Here is a 20,282-nt window from a genome sequence, read left to right as displayed (position 1 = left end):
AAATTAACGGAGATTCTTCGGGTATATCCTCTGTTCATGGGATATCGTGTTACACTTGCTGTCGGACATGATACTTCGAATACAGGTCGTTACACAAATATACATACAAATATATGAAATATGAAAATTTATATGTCATATATATTTTTAAATTAAATATTTCATACATTTTTAAAATTTATATTTCATATATATTTTCATGCATATATGAAAAATATTTATATTTTTAATAATCTTTTGGTAGAAAATTGATAATATTTCTTAAATACTAATTTATATCAGATGAACAATAAATTCAGTAAAATTGACATATTAACATAAGTATTAAGTTTGATTTTATGAAACCTAATTTTCATATGTTTAATATACCAACCTTGTATATTCTTTATATTTTGATGTCAGTTGAGGTTCATAAGTAAACAAATTCATTATACCTTCATTTGTTCCATTTCACATTTGCAAGATTCGTTCATAAAGGTTAGAAAGTGAAATACCTCGTGGAAAAGAACTTTCAAAGAGAGAAAATGCCATTATTGATGCTTTCCGCATCGATGATTATGGTTATATCGCGAAACAAATAGGTCGTTTAAAGAGTGCTGTTGTCGATTATGTTAGAAAAGACGTAATCACGGTGAGAAGAATCGTTTAGGTCGCCATCTACACGTGTCTCCGAGATAAACGTGAAATTCTACCATTAGCCTCTAACTTGACAATGTCAGTGGTTCAATTGTGAGATGAAAAATGTTGCAAAAACCATCCTTAGAATTATTTTAACATCTTCGCACGTTGTTAATTTAAAAATTTTTGCATTTTGTACTTTTGAAGATATTAATATTTAATAGTACAGTAATAATATATAATTATATTATATAATACAATAATACAATATTTTATATTAAATGTTGATATTTTGAGAATTTGTAGATTTTGAAATTTGGGAGCTAAAAATTTGAAATTATGGAAATTTTGAAACTTCCTTGAGAAGTTGTAATTTGGAGAAATTTTGGGGCTTCAGAATTGAAGAAATGAAGACTTGAATTTAAAATTTGAAGAATTAGGGAATTGATGAATTAAATAACTGGAAAATACAAGAATTGAAATATGGAACCACTGACAAAATGAGGAATTGAATAATTGAAAAAATGAAAGAATTGAAAAGTGAATATACTGACGGATTGAAAAATTGGAAAATACAAGAATTGAAAAATGGAACCACTGATGAAATGAAGAATTGGAAAATGAAGGAATTGAAACATGGAGTAACCGATAAATCAATGAATTGGAAAATAAAAAATCTAAAGGTTTGAGGAATTGAAAAATAGAACTGATAAATTTTGCAATTGAACTAACGAATTGAAGAATCGAAAAATGGTAGAATTGAGAAATTTTAGAATTGAAGAATTGAAAAATTGAAGAATTAAGAAAGTGAGAAATATGAGAATTGAAAAATGGAAATATGGAAATAAATTATAGAATTGAACAATTGAAAAATGGAAGGACTAACTAATTGAAGAATTGAAAAATGGAAGGACTAACTAATTGAATAATTGAAAACTGGAATTGACAAATTAAAGAATTGATGAATTTAAGAATTTGGAATTTTAGGAATTTAGGAATTTAAAAATTTGACAATTTATCAATTTATAAAATTACAAATTTTAGTCCCAAATCAAATGTGGTCACTAATAACCTAAGAAGGTGCATGTGACCTTAAACATTCAATTAAAAAAAAAAAATTACAAATAAAGAATTTAAAAGTTCAAAAATTTTCAAATAACATGATTAAATAATTACGTAATTTGATAATTGGAAAATTTAAAAATTTATATATGTATTTGAAGTTAATAACATACAAAGTTCACTAGACAGCACAATTTACTAATTATCGTCGTGCAGAATCGTGCGTGATCTCGAAGCCATTAAAATGACGTGGTGGAATTCAAGATGAAGGAACAGTTAGAATGTTCAACCGCCCCAGGATATAGGTATCACGTGCAACTAACCAATTTTACCGATCTTCTGCTTCTGCACCACCCAATACATTCCTTTGTGAGGCAGGTTACTGAATGAATCTTCTTTCGAAAGGTTTCACGAGAAGCGGCAAAAGTGCAATTGCTCATATGCTTCTCAAATGAAGATTATTTGGACTTTCTGGAATACTGATTCATGGCACCTCCGGAAAATTGTCATTGATGTAGTATTACACGCTTCGATTTAAATATTAATTTGTTCTTGTGAACTTTTTTTAGAGGGTAATGAGGTAAATGAATACTGTAGCGCAATGTAGGTTAACTTTGGGAAGGACATGTAAACAAAATTTTAATTTCTATTCTATTTTTTATTTTATAAAATGTTATTTAAAAATATTTTAAATTTAAAGTTTCCAGGTAATGAGGTAAATGAATACTGTAGCGCAATGTAGGTTAACTTTGGGAAGGTCATGTAAACAAAATTTTAATTTCTATTTAATTTCTATTCTATTTTTTATTTTATAAAATGTTATTTAAAAATATTTTAAATTTAAAGTTTCCAGGTGATTTTGTTCTCGAATTTTGAAATTTGTAAATTTAAAAAATTTTAAATTGTCAAATTAACATAATTCCAGTTTAAAAATGACCAAATCAACAGATCACTAAATTAATAAATTTTGAAATTAACAAATCCCCATATTACTAAATTTCTAAAACAACAAATTCCTGAATTTATAAATTCAAAATTAATACATCCATAAATTAATAAATTAACAAATCCATAAATTTGTAAATCTAAAAATTAACAAATACCTAAATGCATAAATTAATAAATCAACAGATCCCTAAAATTATAAATGTAGAAATTAACAAATCCCTAAATTAATATATTATCAAATCAATAGATCCCTAAATGTATAAATTATAAAATTTACAAATCCAAAAATAAGCAAATAAATCATTTATCAATTTAGCCAAGTGTCACGTCAATCAATTTCGTCATAGCAATAAAAACATTTACAATAATTATACAATTGATGCTCAGTCCACACTGAACATTGGTGGAGATCTATTACCTTCTCGTCCATTTTATGTTTTACGACACGTCACATAAATATTTCTTGTAGTCTAAAATCGCAGGCTCTTATCTACAGGATCTCAAAGATTTTTAACAACAGTGACACTTTCAGAATGCTATACTGCCAACTAATTAAACCTATTTTAGAGTACGGAAGTACAATCTGGTCTCCGTAGTATGACTGTCGCGTTAACGATATCGAATGCGTCCAACAGAAATTTTGAAGGCTCGCTGCCAAGCACAGTGGTTGTCCCATGTTTCATTCTCACCACCACGATTTCGTTCTTAATAATCTAACCTCCAAACGCTACGCGCTAGAAGAAAAATGCTGGACGTTATATTCTTTGGTAAAATAATGAAAGGTACTATATCTTGGCCGATGATGATTCAACTTTCCTCTTCTCTAATACCCTCAAGGTGCCTAGGAAAGTACGCTTTAATTCGTAGCGAACGATTATTTCGGCTGCGCAAATCGAATCTGAAATTCTGTTAACCTTGTTCATCTCAGTATTGATATATTCGGAAACTCCGTAGCATCCTGTCAATGATGACAGTGATGTCTAGTAAAACACTGATGAAGTTAAACGTATTGAAGAAGAGTTTAATTTAAAAATAAAATGCGCACATTTCACACAAACATGCTCCCGCATGATGTTACGTAGCATTTTCATAGAGATGAAGCCGGAAGAGGAAACATATATGAGCGTCGCAGGTGGCGCGGTAGTAAAACAAAAGTGGGTACATATAGGCGCGAAATTTAAATTAATTGCGAATATTAATGTCTCAATACATCCTTCAAACACTCTTTAGCCGACCTTTTATAATTCTTAATTATATTGTATTTTTATACTTATATACCAAATGTATTTTTTATATATTATGTTATATAACATTATATTACTCTGTGTTTTTTCTCTTCTTTTTTCTATTTAAATTTTAATCCATTTCCTGTTCGCTCTAAGTGATTTTAAAACTGTAAACCATGTTAAACCTTCCCTACATTATATTTCTTTTCGTACAAAGGTGTTTACCTCCCAAATAAATAAAGCAAAATAAAATGTAAATTGCTGCTATATTTGGTTAAATTTTGATTTGGTCAATTTCGCAATCATGTTACCGTCAAAATGTTGTATCCTTTGAAGCCAACGAAGGGCAATCTTGTGGTCGTTTCTCAACGCCTTTAAAGGTACTCATTATAACTTGAAAATGACGGAAAGAAAGAAAAAGTAACTGCAAAAATGTGAAACGCAGGAAACAAGAATGTGAAACTTGATAGTATGGTATGTATACAGGGTGTTTCTAATAACTAGGTTGTGTTATATGTTTAGCTTTCTGTAACCCAGATCTTTGATATCTTTTTTTAAATTTTATAAATTATATTACGTTTTCATGATATAGTAGTTGTTTTGCTACTTATTAATTTATTTTTTGTTTAGTACTTCATAATTATTTTATTGTTTATTATGTATTATTTAGTTTCTTGTTCATTACTTAATAATTAATTAGTTGTTTATTAGTTAGTAATTAATTTATTATTTAATTTATTGTTCATTATTTAATAATTAATTTGTTATTTATTATTTAATAATTATTAGTCCTTTATTGCTTAATAATTTATATCATAATACTTGCAGGGCATAATCTTTTTTTGTGCATTAATTTTTATGCATTATTTGAATTTTGGAATTGTAGTATTTTAGTGCCTAACATTTTGAATTTTTGAATCTTGAAAATTTGAAATTTTGAAGATTTGACAACTTAAGGATCCGAAGGTATATAAATTTAGCAAGTTGAGAATTTTAAGATTTAAACATTTAAAAATTAAAAAATTTGAATTTTCTAAAAATGTAGAAATTTAAAAAACTAAAAATTTGAATGTTTTGAAAATTTAAATGTTTAGAAATTGAAAAACTTGAAAATTTTTATGTTTAGAATTTGAAAATTGAAATATTTGAAAAATTGCTAACTTGTAAATTTGAAAATTTAAGAATTTAAATATTTGAAACATTGTGAATTTGAGAATTTGAAAATTTAAATATTTGAAAAATTGTTAACTTGTAAATTTGAGAATTCCAAAATTTCAGAATTTGAGAATTCTAGAATTGAAAATTTCAAAAATTACAAACTTCAGAATTGACCATTATTACAAAAAAAAACATTAATAATTATTTTTGTATATTCGATAATAAGCTCATACAGCTTACATCTATTTTTTCTCACAACAACAAAGAAACGACATACGAAATTCATTTATCGTTTCCGTTAGTTCTATTGGCCGACAATTGGAAGCAATCAATTATGTGTCGGTCGGCGAACAATGGTGGAAAGAAAAGAAAATGTTATAAGCAATAATTGTCATTCTAGAAAGAATGATAGTTTCTCATGAAAGAGGAATCACAGGGGTTGCTACACTAACTGTTCGAAGAGTGAGGAACTCGTAAACTTCGAAATACGAGTTTCGACCATAGAACCGGGAAGTTAATAACAGTATAGCAGGCAAGAAACATAAAGCTTCAGGAAAGGACTCGTAGAAAGCTCACGGGCAACCATAAAATTCAGTGACATAGATAAATGGCCACGCCTCGATCTCTGATACTTATATTATAAATATTAAAACGTATAAATTTAAAGCAAACGTAACGAAGAAAGCAATATTATATCATAATTTTTATATAAATTTGCTACGTTTTATCTTTTGTTTATAATAATAATTCATTTCTAAAGGAAAAGTGTTGCGTTTGATAAAAAAATATTTTGTTAGTGAAATTTAATTTTAATAATTTTAAATAAAACTGATGATATTCTTGGTTTATTATAGTAAAAACAGTTAAATTTGATGGGGAACATTATTACAAGAATATTAAGAAATTTTGCAAAAAATAAATACATAATTCTTTCTCTTTTTTTAATAACAATTTTTTTATTATAAAATACTGTATTACGATTTGTTCTGATAAAAAAAGTATTTTCATGTTTTTAGTGAAATTTAATTTTAGTAGTAATAATTTTGGATAAAATTGATAATAATATTATTATTAAAATAATAATGTAAGTTAAATATAATAATAATTATTACTATAACGGTATGATAAAATATTATAAGAAGTTATTACAAAATTCTTTTTCTATTGCAATTATTTTGTTTACTAAAAAGTATTTAATTATGGTATTATTTGATAAAATCTTATTTTGACATCTTTAATAAAATTTAATTTTAATAGTATTAATTGTACATCAAATTTTTCTTACAAAATGTTTGAAAAAAAAAATCTTAACAAACTTTAATTGCAATAATGTTAGCCATAAATAAAATTGTATAAATTATATACATTATTAAACAAACAGTTACATTGTTTGCGAAAATTTTTAAAGGATTAGGTATAATAATGTATAATAATATCATCATTGTAAGAATCTTAAGAAATATTTTTCAAAATTATTAGAAAATAATTTATAAAATTATTTCATTTTAATTTAATAACATAAAGTATTGTAAACATGATCATTTTTATTCTAACAATAGTATTGATAGACATCAATTATGGTACCATAAGTAAATATAATAATTATTTCAAGAAAAGTTAATACAACATAATTTATTAAATTAATTAAATATATAAAGAAACATTAGAGAAGTAACAATTATTACTAGAATAATAATATTATTAATATATTAAACTTTAGTATAATTATTAATATAATAAATTAGTATATTAAATTACTAATATTATTAAATTTCCCATCTGCTATATTATTAAAAATTTGTTCAGTTAACTAAATGGAAAAACTCGTATTAACTACATAGAATTATATTTTATGAGATGTACCAAAGTGTTATGGCAAGCTTTGTTGAAAATAAAATATTCGGCAAGCCTTGTCAAAAATAAAAATTTTACCTAATTAAATTTTCAACTACTTCAATCTGACAGTCAACGTGTCAAATAACAGACGATTCTACAATCTAGTTTAAGATCTCCGTAATTGGAACGAATATCCTATTCTCAATCTGATACAAGATCTTCGGTAAAGTCGCGACCTATATTTACAAGCACTCGCTAAGCGTTCCAATAATTACTACGTCTGACAACTAAAAATATCGAGACAGTTGCTCAATCTTTGCTAATAACGGAAAGAGGGACCTGCTAATCGATTACCGATCGTTCGATATTAAGCAAACTTCTATATTTTACGAGAAACTGTAACGCTGATTTGCATTAAATGAAAGTAATCGGAGAAATATTCGGAATCGACTAAGAATTAATATAATGGTAATTAATGTAATTTAAATATTTTATTTTTTTATTTGAATATTGGTCAAGTTTTAATGGAATTAAATTCTAAAATATTTAATTTCATTTTCTGTAGTTAAATTTTTTTGACACTGCATTAATAACAATTAATAGAACATGTAATTAACGAACTTTAACTTTAATTTTATTACAAGGAATTGTTTACGAATTTTAATAACGAGAATTGATTTTAAAAATAAGACATTCATGTAGTGGTACTTTTTAATTAATACAGTAAAGTCTGGATATAAGTGAATTTCGTAGCTCTGAATTTTCATTTACTTTGTGTAGTTCCGTCATTGTCAGAAGTTTACCGAACGTAGAATAGAATAACGAATGACGGAAACATCTGAACTATCAAATGCAAACAATTAGTAACATTTCGGTGTGACAATCCTAATACAAGCGTAATTTTTTTATTTTTAATTTTTTATGTTTGATTAACATATTTGTGATGCTGTATTAATTAAAATGAAACCAAACACGATATAATTTGAAACATACGTATTTGCAGTTTCAAGCGTTGTTTTATATCGAAGTTTTACTGTGCTAAGCGGTAAACGTTTGAACAATAACACGTCGGATAACTTCGTTTCGCTTCGGTGTCATTCGGATAATCGCGTGATACGTCTAACCGTCAAAATCGTAAATTTCTATGGGTGAAGTGGCGAAATGCGGTTGAGAAAATGATTGAGGTTATAATATAGTTTTGAAATAAGCGAATCTCTCAGGTCTGAACTTTACTTGTATCGTGTCGTTTCACAACTAACCGAAGTTTGTCGAACTCAGGAAAATAACGAGCGAAGGATACGTTCAATGGACCGAACGTAAACAAACAGTACATACCGGGAGGCGATAATGCAAGAATAAAACGTGTTTATTTTCGACTTTTTAGTTATGAAACTTTTACTATGATATCTACGATATTTCCTTAATTAAAATGCGATTAAACATGACGAAATTCGGTACATATTTATTCGTAGTTTCAAGCGTATTTTTTAGTAAAATTTGCGGTAAACTGACGAGTAATGACACATCGGGAAACTTCGATCTTCTTCGGTGTTATTCGGATATCACGTGATACATCTAGTAGTCAAGATTGTAAAATGACTGAAGTTATTCGTTATTATGACCGTTAAATACGGTCGAGAAAAGTGATTAAGGTTATAATACAATTTTGAAATAAGCAAATATCTAACGTCTGTGCTTTCGCTTGTATTGGTTATTTCCGCCACTGACCGAAGTTCACCGAACGTAAGAAAGGAACGACGCAACATACGAAGGTAAATAAACAATGACATATCGGTAAGTCAAACCTAATGCAAGAATACGCCTTTTTTATTTTCAATATTTTTGTTATAAAAACTTTCGCTAGCATATCTGTGATATTTTCCTGATTAAAACGAAACCAAACATGACATAATTCGAAACATATTTTATTTTACAATTAGGACACGCACCATGTACTAAAATTATCGTTATATTTTTTTGAAAACTGCACTGTCTCGTTCAAACAAGACTACTTAATAAACGATATAAATTTACGCAACATTTGTTCGGTTACGAGATGGATATTAAATTTACGTATCGTAAATAACAAAGTATGAAGAGTTAAAAATGCACAAGTGGTCTTGATTTTCGTGTTTATTGATTCCATCATGTTCAGTTGTCTCTAAACGGCAGTAAATTCTCAATTTTACTTGTCACCGTAGCAATAAAGCTTGTACCGGTTCAATTTTACGCGTTACCTGTTATTTCGTGGTCAATCCGAAAGGAGGTATAAAATGCTTTCATCAGCAGCGCCACAAATGGAGACGTAAAACACGGCAATAAAGAAAGAAAACATTATGTTTCGTATAACATCGTAATCATTCCTTCCGGCGCTAAAGGTCGCAGTGATACGTATAATGCGAAATGAAAACTATTTCAAGGGGAAAAAGTTCTCTCTCAGTCTAGTCACAGCCATAAAATTAAATAAATCACTTTCTGTTAAACCGAGTAATTTGTAGTCTATAAATAATACTGTGCTAAAATATGTAGGAAAAGGATGCTTGAATAAAGAATATGGCGGATGGAAAAAGATATTTATGAGTAATAGTTCATGTGGTAAAAATATAGATGGCGCATTTAATCTGTTTCCAATATTATCACATTTAATCTATTTCCAATACAGTTTTTTGTTGTAATTTTAATTAAATGCTTTACTTTGAACAGAGTAATTTGTGTGCTACAAATACTGCGTTAAAATTAATTTTTGCTTTACTAAAGTAAATAAGTTACTTTACTTTAGACTGAATGATTTTTATGTTATAAATAATAATACTTAAAAATAGTTTTTTATTATAGTACTAAATTAACTGCATAAATGCTAAATTTTATTACTGGTAATATTTATTTATTGGTTAATCATTATTTTATATATTAGATATTCACTTATTAGGAACAATAAACTAATATTTATTTTAATTGTTGCAGACTGCTCTACACACTGGAGTTGGTTCGCAACCACAATTTCTGGAACCAAGAATGGCACAATTAGAAACGTTAGAGGCAAAGGTAAGATAAAGAAATATTTCATGTTTACTATTAAGTTGTTTTCCTTTTTTTAATCTTAATCTACTTGAGTTTTTTTCAATGGCTTATTTATAACTGTTTATTTAATTTTATTTTTATTTTAAAGTTTATTTATAACTGTCCCCATCCAATTTTTTGAAAAATTGTAAGTTTGAAAATTAAAATATTAATAATTTCTAAGTATGGCAACTGGAAAACTTAAAAAAAAAGGAATTTGTAAATTATAGAAGTTAGGAATTGAAACTTTAATTTCATAAAAAAAAGTTTTAATTCTTATTAAGGTCAATGAACAGTTGAATCAAAATAAGCACTAGAACGAAAATTTAATTTTAAATAAAAACTAATTAAAATGTAAATGTAATTAAAACAAAATTATTTTAATTTTAAATAATTTTAAAAAAAACTTTCACTTTTGTGTTCATGAAAAAATAGAATTGCTGTTCGCCCTACAATAAAAAAGCAAGCATTAAATTTGAATTCCGCAAAGGAAAAATTTTCATAACATTTTCAGTACAGTTATTACTTTTGAAGAATTCGGCCTAGTAGTCGTTGCAATTTTATTTAAGTGCCACGTTCGAGCGTTCCCTCGCGGTAAAAAGTACTGCTCGCGATTATTCTTTTCTTCCCCCAGCCTTCTTTGCCCTTCCTTTTTTGCCCGCTCGAAACACTGTCGAAAAAAGGGCAGGTATATGGGAGCCGTTTTTAACCGCGCGCGTCGGAAGAAACCGAAGACGATGTTTCGCAGTTATTGGCGGGTCCGCAATAGCCCCCGGCTTTTTAAGGCTGTCCAGCTAGTGATTTATATGCAGATGCGTGAACTGAACAGTGTTTCGATCGGGGGCCCTTCACTCGAGTTTGGGTTCCAGGGGGACCATCCTGCGCCCTGCTGCCATTAAAACTGCTTCGCGTCCACACATGGCTACGCAGTGGCGCAGCATCCTACGGAATTCATTTTTTTATCACTACTGTTAGGTCTTGGAATACAATACCACAGCAAGTAAATTAAAATCTCGATTCAAGTTTTCATCGATAAAATAATATACAGCTTTTTTATTCTTACATTTGCTGTAATAATATCCAAGAAGGCGTAACATTCTGTCGAGTAGTTTCACCTAACCTAACCTAACCTTTACCTTAGCAGTAAAGTCCTTCACTTCCAGTTTCCTATTCGTGTCAAGCTATTGCACGGTTTTATTGCCACGGTTACTTTTTGAGGAATAAACTCACCGCATACGTCACTCGGTTTTCCATTTCCAACCGGATTTATGTACCCAATAGAAATCACAAACTGTTTCACTCACTCTCGTTCGTAAAAATTGTACGATCTCATTGAGCTTTCATCTTGTGAAATAAGCAATCGACACGAGGTTGTTCACTTTGGAACAAACATCATTGTCACGAAGTTGTTTACTTCGGAACAACATCGGGTACATATAGACAGTCGTTCACTTTGGAACATTGTAAGTAGTATTAGGGTTTCGAAATGAACTCCACGACTCTTTTCTTTAATTTAACAATTTGTTTGTTGTTTACACTACACGTCTTTGCTATCCGCCTTCCAAATCTATTCTATTCGTCACGTGTTAACCGTCGCGGACCGGCAACCGGCTCGCGCGACGTAAATTATCGAAGATTGCCGAATCATTCCGATTGACACGTTATATGTATAGGAGAAATGCATTTATCCCTTTTTAATGTTTCTTTTTACCAAATAAGCACATATCGCTGTTACGCAATTATTCAACTTTGAATTTCTAATTCTCGAATTCATCGATTTTTTAATTTCTAAATATTCCATTTTGCGAAAATTAAATCATTACATTTTTGAAGTAACGAGCGCTCTAGTTTGAAATTTTCAAATCTCCAATTTTGCGAATTTAAATGTCTAGAAATTTTGGGATTTAGGAATTTAAGTATACAAGTATTTGAATAATTTCAAATTTCGAGATATGGAGATGTAGGGATGTGAGGATATAGTAATATAGTGATATAGAAATATAGGAATATAGGGATACAAAAATCTAGGAAGCGTAAGAATTTAGGAATAATGGAATCTAAGGGTGGGGAAATTTAGAAATATTTATGAATATTATTATCAAAAATATCTATAACCAAAAAGTCATAATTATTTCCACTGGAAATACATGTACAACTGAAAGAATTTCATAGTACGGATAAAAACATGTAGTTTTATTTCGTTAAATACTTCGTGACGATTTAATTTCTTTTATTGAAAAAATAGTTCGTTAAAAAGTGTTAAAATAATTTTACTGTATATGTGTTCGTAAAACGTCATGCATTAGTACCATGAAATCGTCAACTAGTGGCGCTGCATTCGTTTACCACTATGTTTCCGTATATCGTACCCTCTACTTTGTTCCACTGTCAAGTACGTTTCGACGTATCGCAATGTTGCAACACGTGCTATGGCTACAAATAAGTTTTCCTTTAATACGTAAAGTAATTACTCTTTCTGAACTAAATATAGTTTAAGTAAAGTGTTCATGTGGATCATTATCAAAATCGTATCAAAAAAGAATTGTTTAATAACAAGTACATACTTTCTGATTGTAAGAACATTTATGTAGCAATTCTTTTTATCACTTTGACTACCACGTCACCCATACATTATTAAGAATATGTTTAAGAATATGCTATATTATTAAGAATTTGTTGAGTTACCTGATTGAAAAAATTCACATTCACTATTTGGAACAGTGTTTTATAAATATAACAAAATATTGTGGATACATTGCAAGCCTTACTAAAAATGGAAATTCTATCTAATATAATTTTCAATTGCTTTATTGTGACGGTCAATGTGTTAAATAATATGTACATGGTTCTGTATAAATCTTCGTAATTGGGACAAATATCCTATTTGCAGTGAGTGAAACTGAGAATCATTTACGAGAATTTACAAGAAGTAGCTAACTCTTCCAATAATTACTACGTTTTGCAACTAAAAATATCGAGTCAATTTTACTAATAACGGAAATGGGGACTTGCTAATCGGTTATCGATTGTTCGATATTAAGCAAATTTCCATATTTACGAGCAATTAACATGATAGAATTAATATGACGGCGACTAATTAATATAATTTAAATAATTTATGTTTGTTGATCTCTGAAAAAATTATTATGAAATGAAATTCAAAAATGTTTAATTTTATATTCTGTAACTCAATTTTTTTTATATAAATATTTATATAAAGTGCAATTACCAAATTTTAACTTCACAAAAAGGAATTGTTTAGTAACCGATATTGATTTTAGGAATATTGATTTCATGTAACGGTACTGGTAAATATTGACAGAAGGGTATCCAGCTCCAATGACCTTGACATATCGACTCATCGTCCTGAGTAACATTTCCTTACAACTTAATCGTTGCTCGTTATTTGTTACAAAGTTATTTCCCAGAAATGTCTGTGAAATTTAAACCAAAAATATTAATCTAAACTAACCTACCTCAACTTAGCATATTTTATAATTCATAATATTCATTCTCTGACATTTATTATCAATTATATTATAAGGTTAGAATATATAGATAATATAAATATAGGTTAGAATATCATTCTGGTTACTGAAATTCAAAAAAATTGTAATCTGTTCAGTTCGATTTATGAATTCCTCTGTTATAACTCCCCCCCCACTTAGACATGGTTCTAAAAAATGGCTGCCAGAATTATCATGCTTTTCGTTGCTTATTAGGATTTACGTACAACTCCTAATTTATACAAATCTATGGTTAATAATTTTTTAAGGAACAATAACCGACGATTTAGGTAAAGAGAAAAGTTACCCAGGAATATGTCCTTAATAATATGTATCAAGGTCAAGATCAAAAACTCCTTTTGTCAATATTTATCGCGGTACTTTTTAATTAAGAAATAATTATATAAACCATGTTAAAGCATCCATAATTGGGACATGTATTTCTACTCCTGATTTTTACTGACAGGTACAACAGTATCGTACTTTGATTAATTAATTCTGCCCGATCAAACTTGCCTACGGGTAATGTAAGTAACCTGTAGAACACATTTCATCGCGCTCGTAGTAACCCCATGATGTTTTATCGTGGCCCTTAGCGCGGCTGCGTTTCCGATTACATTTCCCCTCCGAGGATACGATTAATGCTCGTTGTCAGACTCGTTGAAGCGGTTTTGACTTCTTCCAGCGTACTAGAAAAATTCGTTCGAATGTTTACGCCCGAGCAGAGCCGCGCAAAGTCGTGTTTTGCCATCTCGAAGGGAAAGTCAAGCAAAAAGGGCAGAGCGGAGGGCGAAGAGGAAGATTCGCCGAAGGAACGACGATAGAAGGAGAAGACAGAAGGCGCATGGTGTGCGCAGGGGGCTCGATATGAATAATGAAGAAGAGCGTCGACTCGAAGAGGTTGCATCAACGTCGATAGGATATCTTCTTGCAGCCAGCCAAATATGTTTCTCAAGCTGTACGATGATCCCCGCTGATGCGAAGGAATTTTTCACTTAATCTTCCTGGGTTATATCTGCGAAGCTTTCTGTTTCTACTTCGAAACCCTTCCGGTGGACAATTTATTTGTATCTTGTATCTTGTGTTGTGAACAGTTTTTTTTTTCTTGGAAATTTTCTTTTTACCATTTTGTAAATTTTCGAATTTCTAAATTCTCAAGTTTCCATGCTTTAAAATTTCAATTTCGAAATTTTCAAATTTCACATTACTAAAATTTAAAATTCCTAAATTCATAAAATTCCAAATTTTGAATTTCAAATTGACAAATTTCAAATTTTCCAGTAATTAAATTTCAAAGTTTCAAAAATTCCAAGATTACAAATTTCCAAAATTCCAAAATTCCAAATTTCCAAGATTCCAAAATTCCAAAATCCCAAAATCCAAATTCCAAATTCCAAAATTCCAAATTTCAAAAATTCCAAATTCCAAAATTCCAAAATTCCAAATTTCAAAAATTCCAAATTTGTAAAATTTCAAATTTCTAAAATCCAAAATCCAAAATTCAACCTCTAAAATTCCAACATTCTGAAATTTCAAAAATTCCAAGATTCCAAAAATCCAAACATTCCAAATTTCAAAAATTCAACCGTCAAAATTCCAAATTTCAAGAGTTCAAAAATTTCCAAAATTCCAAATTTCCAAGATTCCAAAATTCCAAAATCCAAATTCCAAATTCCAAAATTCCAAATTTCAAAAATTCCAAATTCCAAAATTCCAAAATTCCAAATTTCAAAAATTCCAAATTTGTAAAATTTCAAATTTCTAAAATCCAAAATCCAAAATTCAACCTCTAAAATTCCAACATTCTGAAATTTCAAAAATTCCAAGATTCCAAAAATCCAAACATTCCAAATTTCAAAAATTCAACCGTCAAAATTCCAAATTTCAAGAGTTCAAAAATTTCCAAAATTCAAATTCCAAAATTCCAAATTTCAAAAATTCTAAAATTCCGAAATTTCCAAAATTCTGAGATTCCAAAATTTCCAAAATTCCAAGATTCCAAAAATCCAAAATTTCAACAATTCTAAATTTTTAAAATCCAAGCTCAAAAATTCTAAATTTTTAAAACCCAAGCTCAAAAATTCCAAATTTCTAAAATCCAAGCTCCAAAATTCCAAAATTCCAAGATTGTAAAATTCCAAATTTCCAAAATTCCAAATTTGCAAAATTCCCAAATTCCACGATTCCAAATTTCCAAATTTCCAAATCTCCAAAATCCAAATTGCCAAATTTGCAATTGTCAAAATTTTACAGTCCTAAAATTGCAAAAATCCCCAATCTCCAAAGCATTGCAACTACTTTAAATACTTTCAAAAGTCATAAACAACAATAATATCTTAGTTTCATCAGCTCGGAGCGAAACACCATGTGCAGCCAAATGATACGATGTTCCAAAAATTTGTTACGAATGATACATTGCCGGGAGCGTAATACAAAATGAAGAAGCATTCGTGATTAATACTGAGCCGAATGTCGGGTTAAGAATGATTAGGTTCTTTGTCCATCCGAAATGTACCGACTAAAATTACAGTACGCCCTTGGGTCCAAAGACTCAAACAGATCTGGCCGACAAGATTGCGGATCCAGGAGTCAGTGCCCTTTGCTGCCCGTACGCGAGTACCCCTGGCCACATTTCTTCTCTTGATTGTGTCGAAAAGGTAGCTGTTGAAAAATTCCGCTCTGCTTGCTCTCGAACGACCATTTTAACCACTAACTATAAAACTGCGAAATGTTATGACACATGTTAAGTACAAAAATGTTAAGTACAGGATCGTCTCAAACGGGTGGAACGTACCATGCGCTGCTTTAGCACGAAGAAATAAATCGAAACAGGGGAATTACATTTATATCGAGATCACTTTCGAGTTTGTGGGAAAACTGATTTCGGAAATTTTTAAAAATGTTTATAAAATTTTAATATGATAAATTTTAAGATGACAATTTTAATTATTGATTAATTTAACAATTACTAGGTGTTGTAAATTGATAAATACAATTAGTGATGTAGATTCTGAAATTCCTAGATCTGTAGGTTACTAGATCCCTAGATCCCTAGGGTACTAAATTACTAGATCCATATATCGATAAATTCCAATATCTCTAAATGGTTATATTCCGAGATTGCTGTATCCCCAAATTAAAAAATCACTAGATTCCTATATCCCTAGATTTCTATATCCCTAGATTGTTATGTCCCTAGATGGCAACATCCCTAAATTGTTATATTCCTAGCTTCTTATACCCTTAGATTGTTATATCCCTAGATTTCTATACTTCTAGATTGTTATATCTCTAGATAACTGCATCCCTAGATTCCAGTATCCTTTGATTCCTATATCCCCAGATATGTATTTCCTTAAATTTATACGTTCCTAGATTTCTATATACCTAGATTGTGATATCTGTAGATTTCTTTATCCCTAGATTGATGCATATTCAATGAGAAATATCCCTACATGTATCTACATATTGCTATATCCCTAGATATCTACATACCCAAATTGCCATATCCCCAGATTGTTACATACTTAGATTTTTATATCCCTAGATGGTAACATTCCTAATTTGTTATATCCCTAAATGGCTACGTCCCTAAATTGTTGTATCCCTAGATTCCTATACTCTCAGATTATTATACCCCTGGATAACTACATCTCTAGATTCCTTCATCCCTAGATTCCTATATCCCTAAATTTCCACATGCTTTCAATTCTATATATCTCCATTGTTACATCCTTAGATTTCTATATCCCTAGATTGCTACATATTTAAACTTAAATATCTCTAGTTTCCTACATCCCTAGATTGCTGCATCCCTAGATTTCTATATACCTAAAATGTTATATCCCCATATTAGTACATCCTTAAATTGCTATATCCCTAAATTGCTGTGTACTTACAATTGGAATATCCCTAGGTCCATTAATTCTTAAATCACTAGGAGTATAAATTCCATGAGTCTTATATTCCTAGTTCCCTATCCTATATACCTACATCCCTATATTTCTAGATAACTAGATAACCTGGCGTCTTAGATTTCTCTATCCCTAGAACCCTAAACAACTAAATTACTGTTAGCTATAAATACCTATGCCCCTAGGGGGATATTTTTGTTAGGGAAGCCAGATCGACTATTGACCATACATCAGAGTTTCGTTGTTTGAAACAATAAGTGTCTCTATTTAAACCGTGAACATTCCGATGTTCGATTATTTTTATAGACGCTAAAGTCGCCACGAAGGGTGGCAGTATTAGCTCGGAAACACGTCCCTTCTCCATGCAAATTCCACAATAAATTTCCGTTTGCTGCGTACACTAGCCGATTCTCATCCTCGTGGCTTGAAACAACGTGGCTTACGCGTGACAAAAAATTCACGGAATGCCCGTAGCAGGATCACTTTTGCTCGTTGACCATAGCCGAGAAGAAAGTGTTAGATCGGATCTAGTACTCCGACTCGAGGCGTGTCTAGCATCTCGTTATTTAGGGCCCTTTACCGACCGAGAATTGTTTTTCCTGGATTTTTATCGCACCTCGAATTGTGGTGTACAGTCGGCGAGGAAATCTGGATTTCTTTAGGGGTTTTAGAAATTTAGGATTCGAAATTTGGAAATTTGAAATTTTGGAAATCTGAAAAAAGGATGTTAATGAATTTAGAAGTTCGAAATTTAGTCATTAGAAAATTTGAAATGTAGAAATTAAAAAATTTGATATTGGAACATTTGATATTTGCACATTTGATATTGGAACATTTGATATTTGAGCATTTGATATTTGGACATTTGATATTTGAACATTTGATATTTGGAAAATTGAAATTTAGAAATTAAAAATTTGGAAGTTTGAAAATTTGATATTTGGACATTTGAAATTTGACAAATTGACATTAGGAAATTTAAAATTTAGAAATTAAAAATTTTGAAATTTGATATTTGAACATTTGAAATTTAGAAATTAAAAATTAAAAAATTTGAACATTTGATATTTGGACATTTGAAATTTAGAAATTAAAAATTTGAAAATTTGAACATTTGATATTTGGTCATTTGATATCTGAACATTTGATATTTGGAAATTTGAAATTTAGAAATTAAAAATTTGGAAGTTTGAAAGTTTGATATTTGGACATTTCAAATTTGTCAAATTGACATTAGGAAATTTGAAATTTAGAAATTAAAAATTTGGAAATTTGAACATTTGATATTTGAACATTTGAAATTTAGAAATTAAAAATTTGAAAATTTGAACATTTGATATTTGGACATTTGATATCTGAACATTTGATATTTGGAAATTTGAAATTTAGAAATTAAAAATTTGGAAGTTTGAAAGTTTGATATTTGGACATTTGAAATTTGTCAAATTGACATTAGGAAATTTGAAATTTAGAAATTAAAAATTTGGAAATTTGAACATTTGATATTTGGACATTTGATATTTGAACATTTGATATTTGAACATTTGAAATTTAGAAATTAAAAATTTGAAAATTTGAACATTTGATATTTGGACATTTGACATCTGAACATTTGATATTTGGAAATTTGAAATTTAGAAATTTGATATTTGGACATTTGAAATTTGGCGATTTGACATAAGGAAATTTGAAATTTAAAAATTTGAAAATCTGGAAATTTGTTATTTGGAAATTTGAAATGTGACAATATGAAATTTGAGAATTTGAAATTTCGAAATTTGAAATGTGGAAATTTGAACTCTGGAAATATAAAACATGGAAATTTAAGAATTTAAAAATTTGAAATTCAGCCACTAGAAATTTGGAATTTCTGAATATTTGAATTTGAAAATTTCAGAATTCAAGAACTAAAGAATTAGAAAATTTTGGTATGGGAAATTAAAAAAATTCAGGAACTAGGGAATTAGAAAATGTTTGAATTCCGATATGAGTGATTTAAAAATGTTGCTATTTGGCAATTTAGATTTACGGTAATTTAGAAATATAAAAAGCATGAAATTATAGTATTTAGAAACTTGGGAGTCTACAAGTTTAAAAATCTACAAATCCAAGTATATAGAAACTAAATAATTCAAAAGAATAGAAAAGAAGAAAATGTGCAACTGATTTAAGTTTACGTACTTGTTCTTATCCAAAGGAGACGTAAGTCGCATCTGAATGTACCATACACGATAAGAAACGTAGGTTCGGTTCGATACTCGGTTTGTAGCAAAATGTGAAACTCGAAACCATAACTTGCGCGAAGATTCAAGCGCACGATACTTGGCGGATAAAAAGAAGCGGCAGATGCACGTTCCACTGTTCGTTTTATCGACTGAGAGTATCTTTGACACTGTGGCATCGTCGTCGAGTCGTGTTTATGGAAAACAGCTACTTTAAGGCTTCGAACGAAATCCTTGAACTCGGACTGGCTTTTGTTTTCGACCACGTGCAAGCGATTATGGTAACCTTCGTGGAAAACGAGCGAAATGAGCAACTAACAGGAGGAGACATAACAAAAATATTTGTGAAATGCATGAAGAGTGTAGCAAGTGAGAGGTGGTGTTATTTTAGTGCAGTTTTGTAGAAATCATGGAATATGGATTATTAATGGTGAGGTTATTTTTTGACAGTATACCGTGAAATAATCAATTGACAAGAGGAGATAACAAAAATATTTGTGAGACAAATGGAGAGTGTGTAGCAAGTGAGAGGTGACGTTATTTTAGTACAATTTTGTAAAAACCACGAAATATGGATTGTTAATTGTGAGGTTATTTTTTGACAGTATACCATGAAATAATCAATTGACAAGAGGAGAGGTAACAAAAATATTTGTGAGACAAATGGAGAGTGTGTAGCAAGTAAGAGGTGACGTTATTTTAGTACAATTTTGTAAAAACCATGAAATATGG

The 20,282-nt window shown here is 29.5% G+C and overlaps 1 protein-coding gene and 3 long non-coding RNA genes across 15 annotated transcripts in view; 2 read left to right on the top strand and 2 right to left on the bottom strand.

Moving 5' to 3' along the window:
• Positions 1 to 20,282, top strand: part of sprt (PDZ domain-containing protein sprite) — a 95,217-nt gene that overhangs the window by 47,170 nt on the left and 27,765 nt on the right. For 6 of the 11 annotated variants that reach the window (XM_076534608.1, XM_076534610.1, XM_076534609.1 and 3 more), the window contains one exon: positions 9,813 to 9,893. In XM_076534608.1, coding sequence (XP_076390723.1) covers positions 9,813 to 9,893 — 81 coding nt within the window. The other 5 variants (XM_076534617.1, XM_076534616.1, XM_076534619.1 and 2 more) reach the window with 5 other exon arrangements.
• LOC143265032 (uncharacterized) lies at positions 117 to 2,752 on the top strand. The gene is made up of 2 exons (XR_013039102.1): positions 117 to 1,985; positions 2,059 to 2,752. It is a non-coding gene; the product is annotated as an uncharacterized LOC143265032 (long non-coding RNA).
• On the bottom strand, positions 8,604 to 11,129 carry LOC143265028 (uncharacterized). 2 transcript variants are annotated; one of them, XR_013039097.1, is made up of 3 exons: positions 10,972 to 11,128; positions 10,435 to 10,850; positions 8,604 to 9,851 (listed from the first exon to the last, which is right to left on the bottom strand). It is a non-coding gene; the product is annotated as an uncharacterized LOC143265028 (long non-coding RNA). The 2 variants fall into 2 exon arrangements; XR_013039098.1 differs by lacking the exon at positions 8,604 to 9,851 and adding an exon at positions 9,887 to 10,357 and having other exon boundaries at positions 10,972 to 11,129.
• Positions 13,828 to 19,725, bottom strand: LOC143265034 (uncharacterized). The gene is made up of 2 exons (XR_013039104.1): positions 19,510 to 19,725; positions 13,828 to 14,103 (listed from the first exon to the last, which is right to left on the bottom strand). It is a non-coding gene; the product is annotated as an uncharacterized LOC143265034 (long non-coding RNA).

This window comes from Megachile rotundata, chromosome 8 (assembly GCF_050947335.1).
Source record: "Megachile rotundata isolate GNS110a chromosome 8, iyMegRotu1, whole genome shotgun sequence".
Taxonomy (NCBI): domain Eukaryota; kingdom Metazoa; phylum Arthropoda; class Insecta; order Hymenoptera; family Megachilidae; genus Megachile; species Megachile rotundata.
The sequence above is the reverse complement of the archived record's forward strand: the minus strand, read 5'-3'. Positions and strand labels throughout refer to the sequence as shown.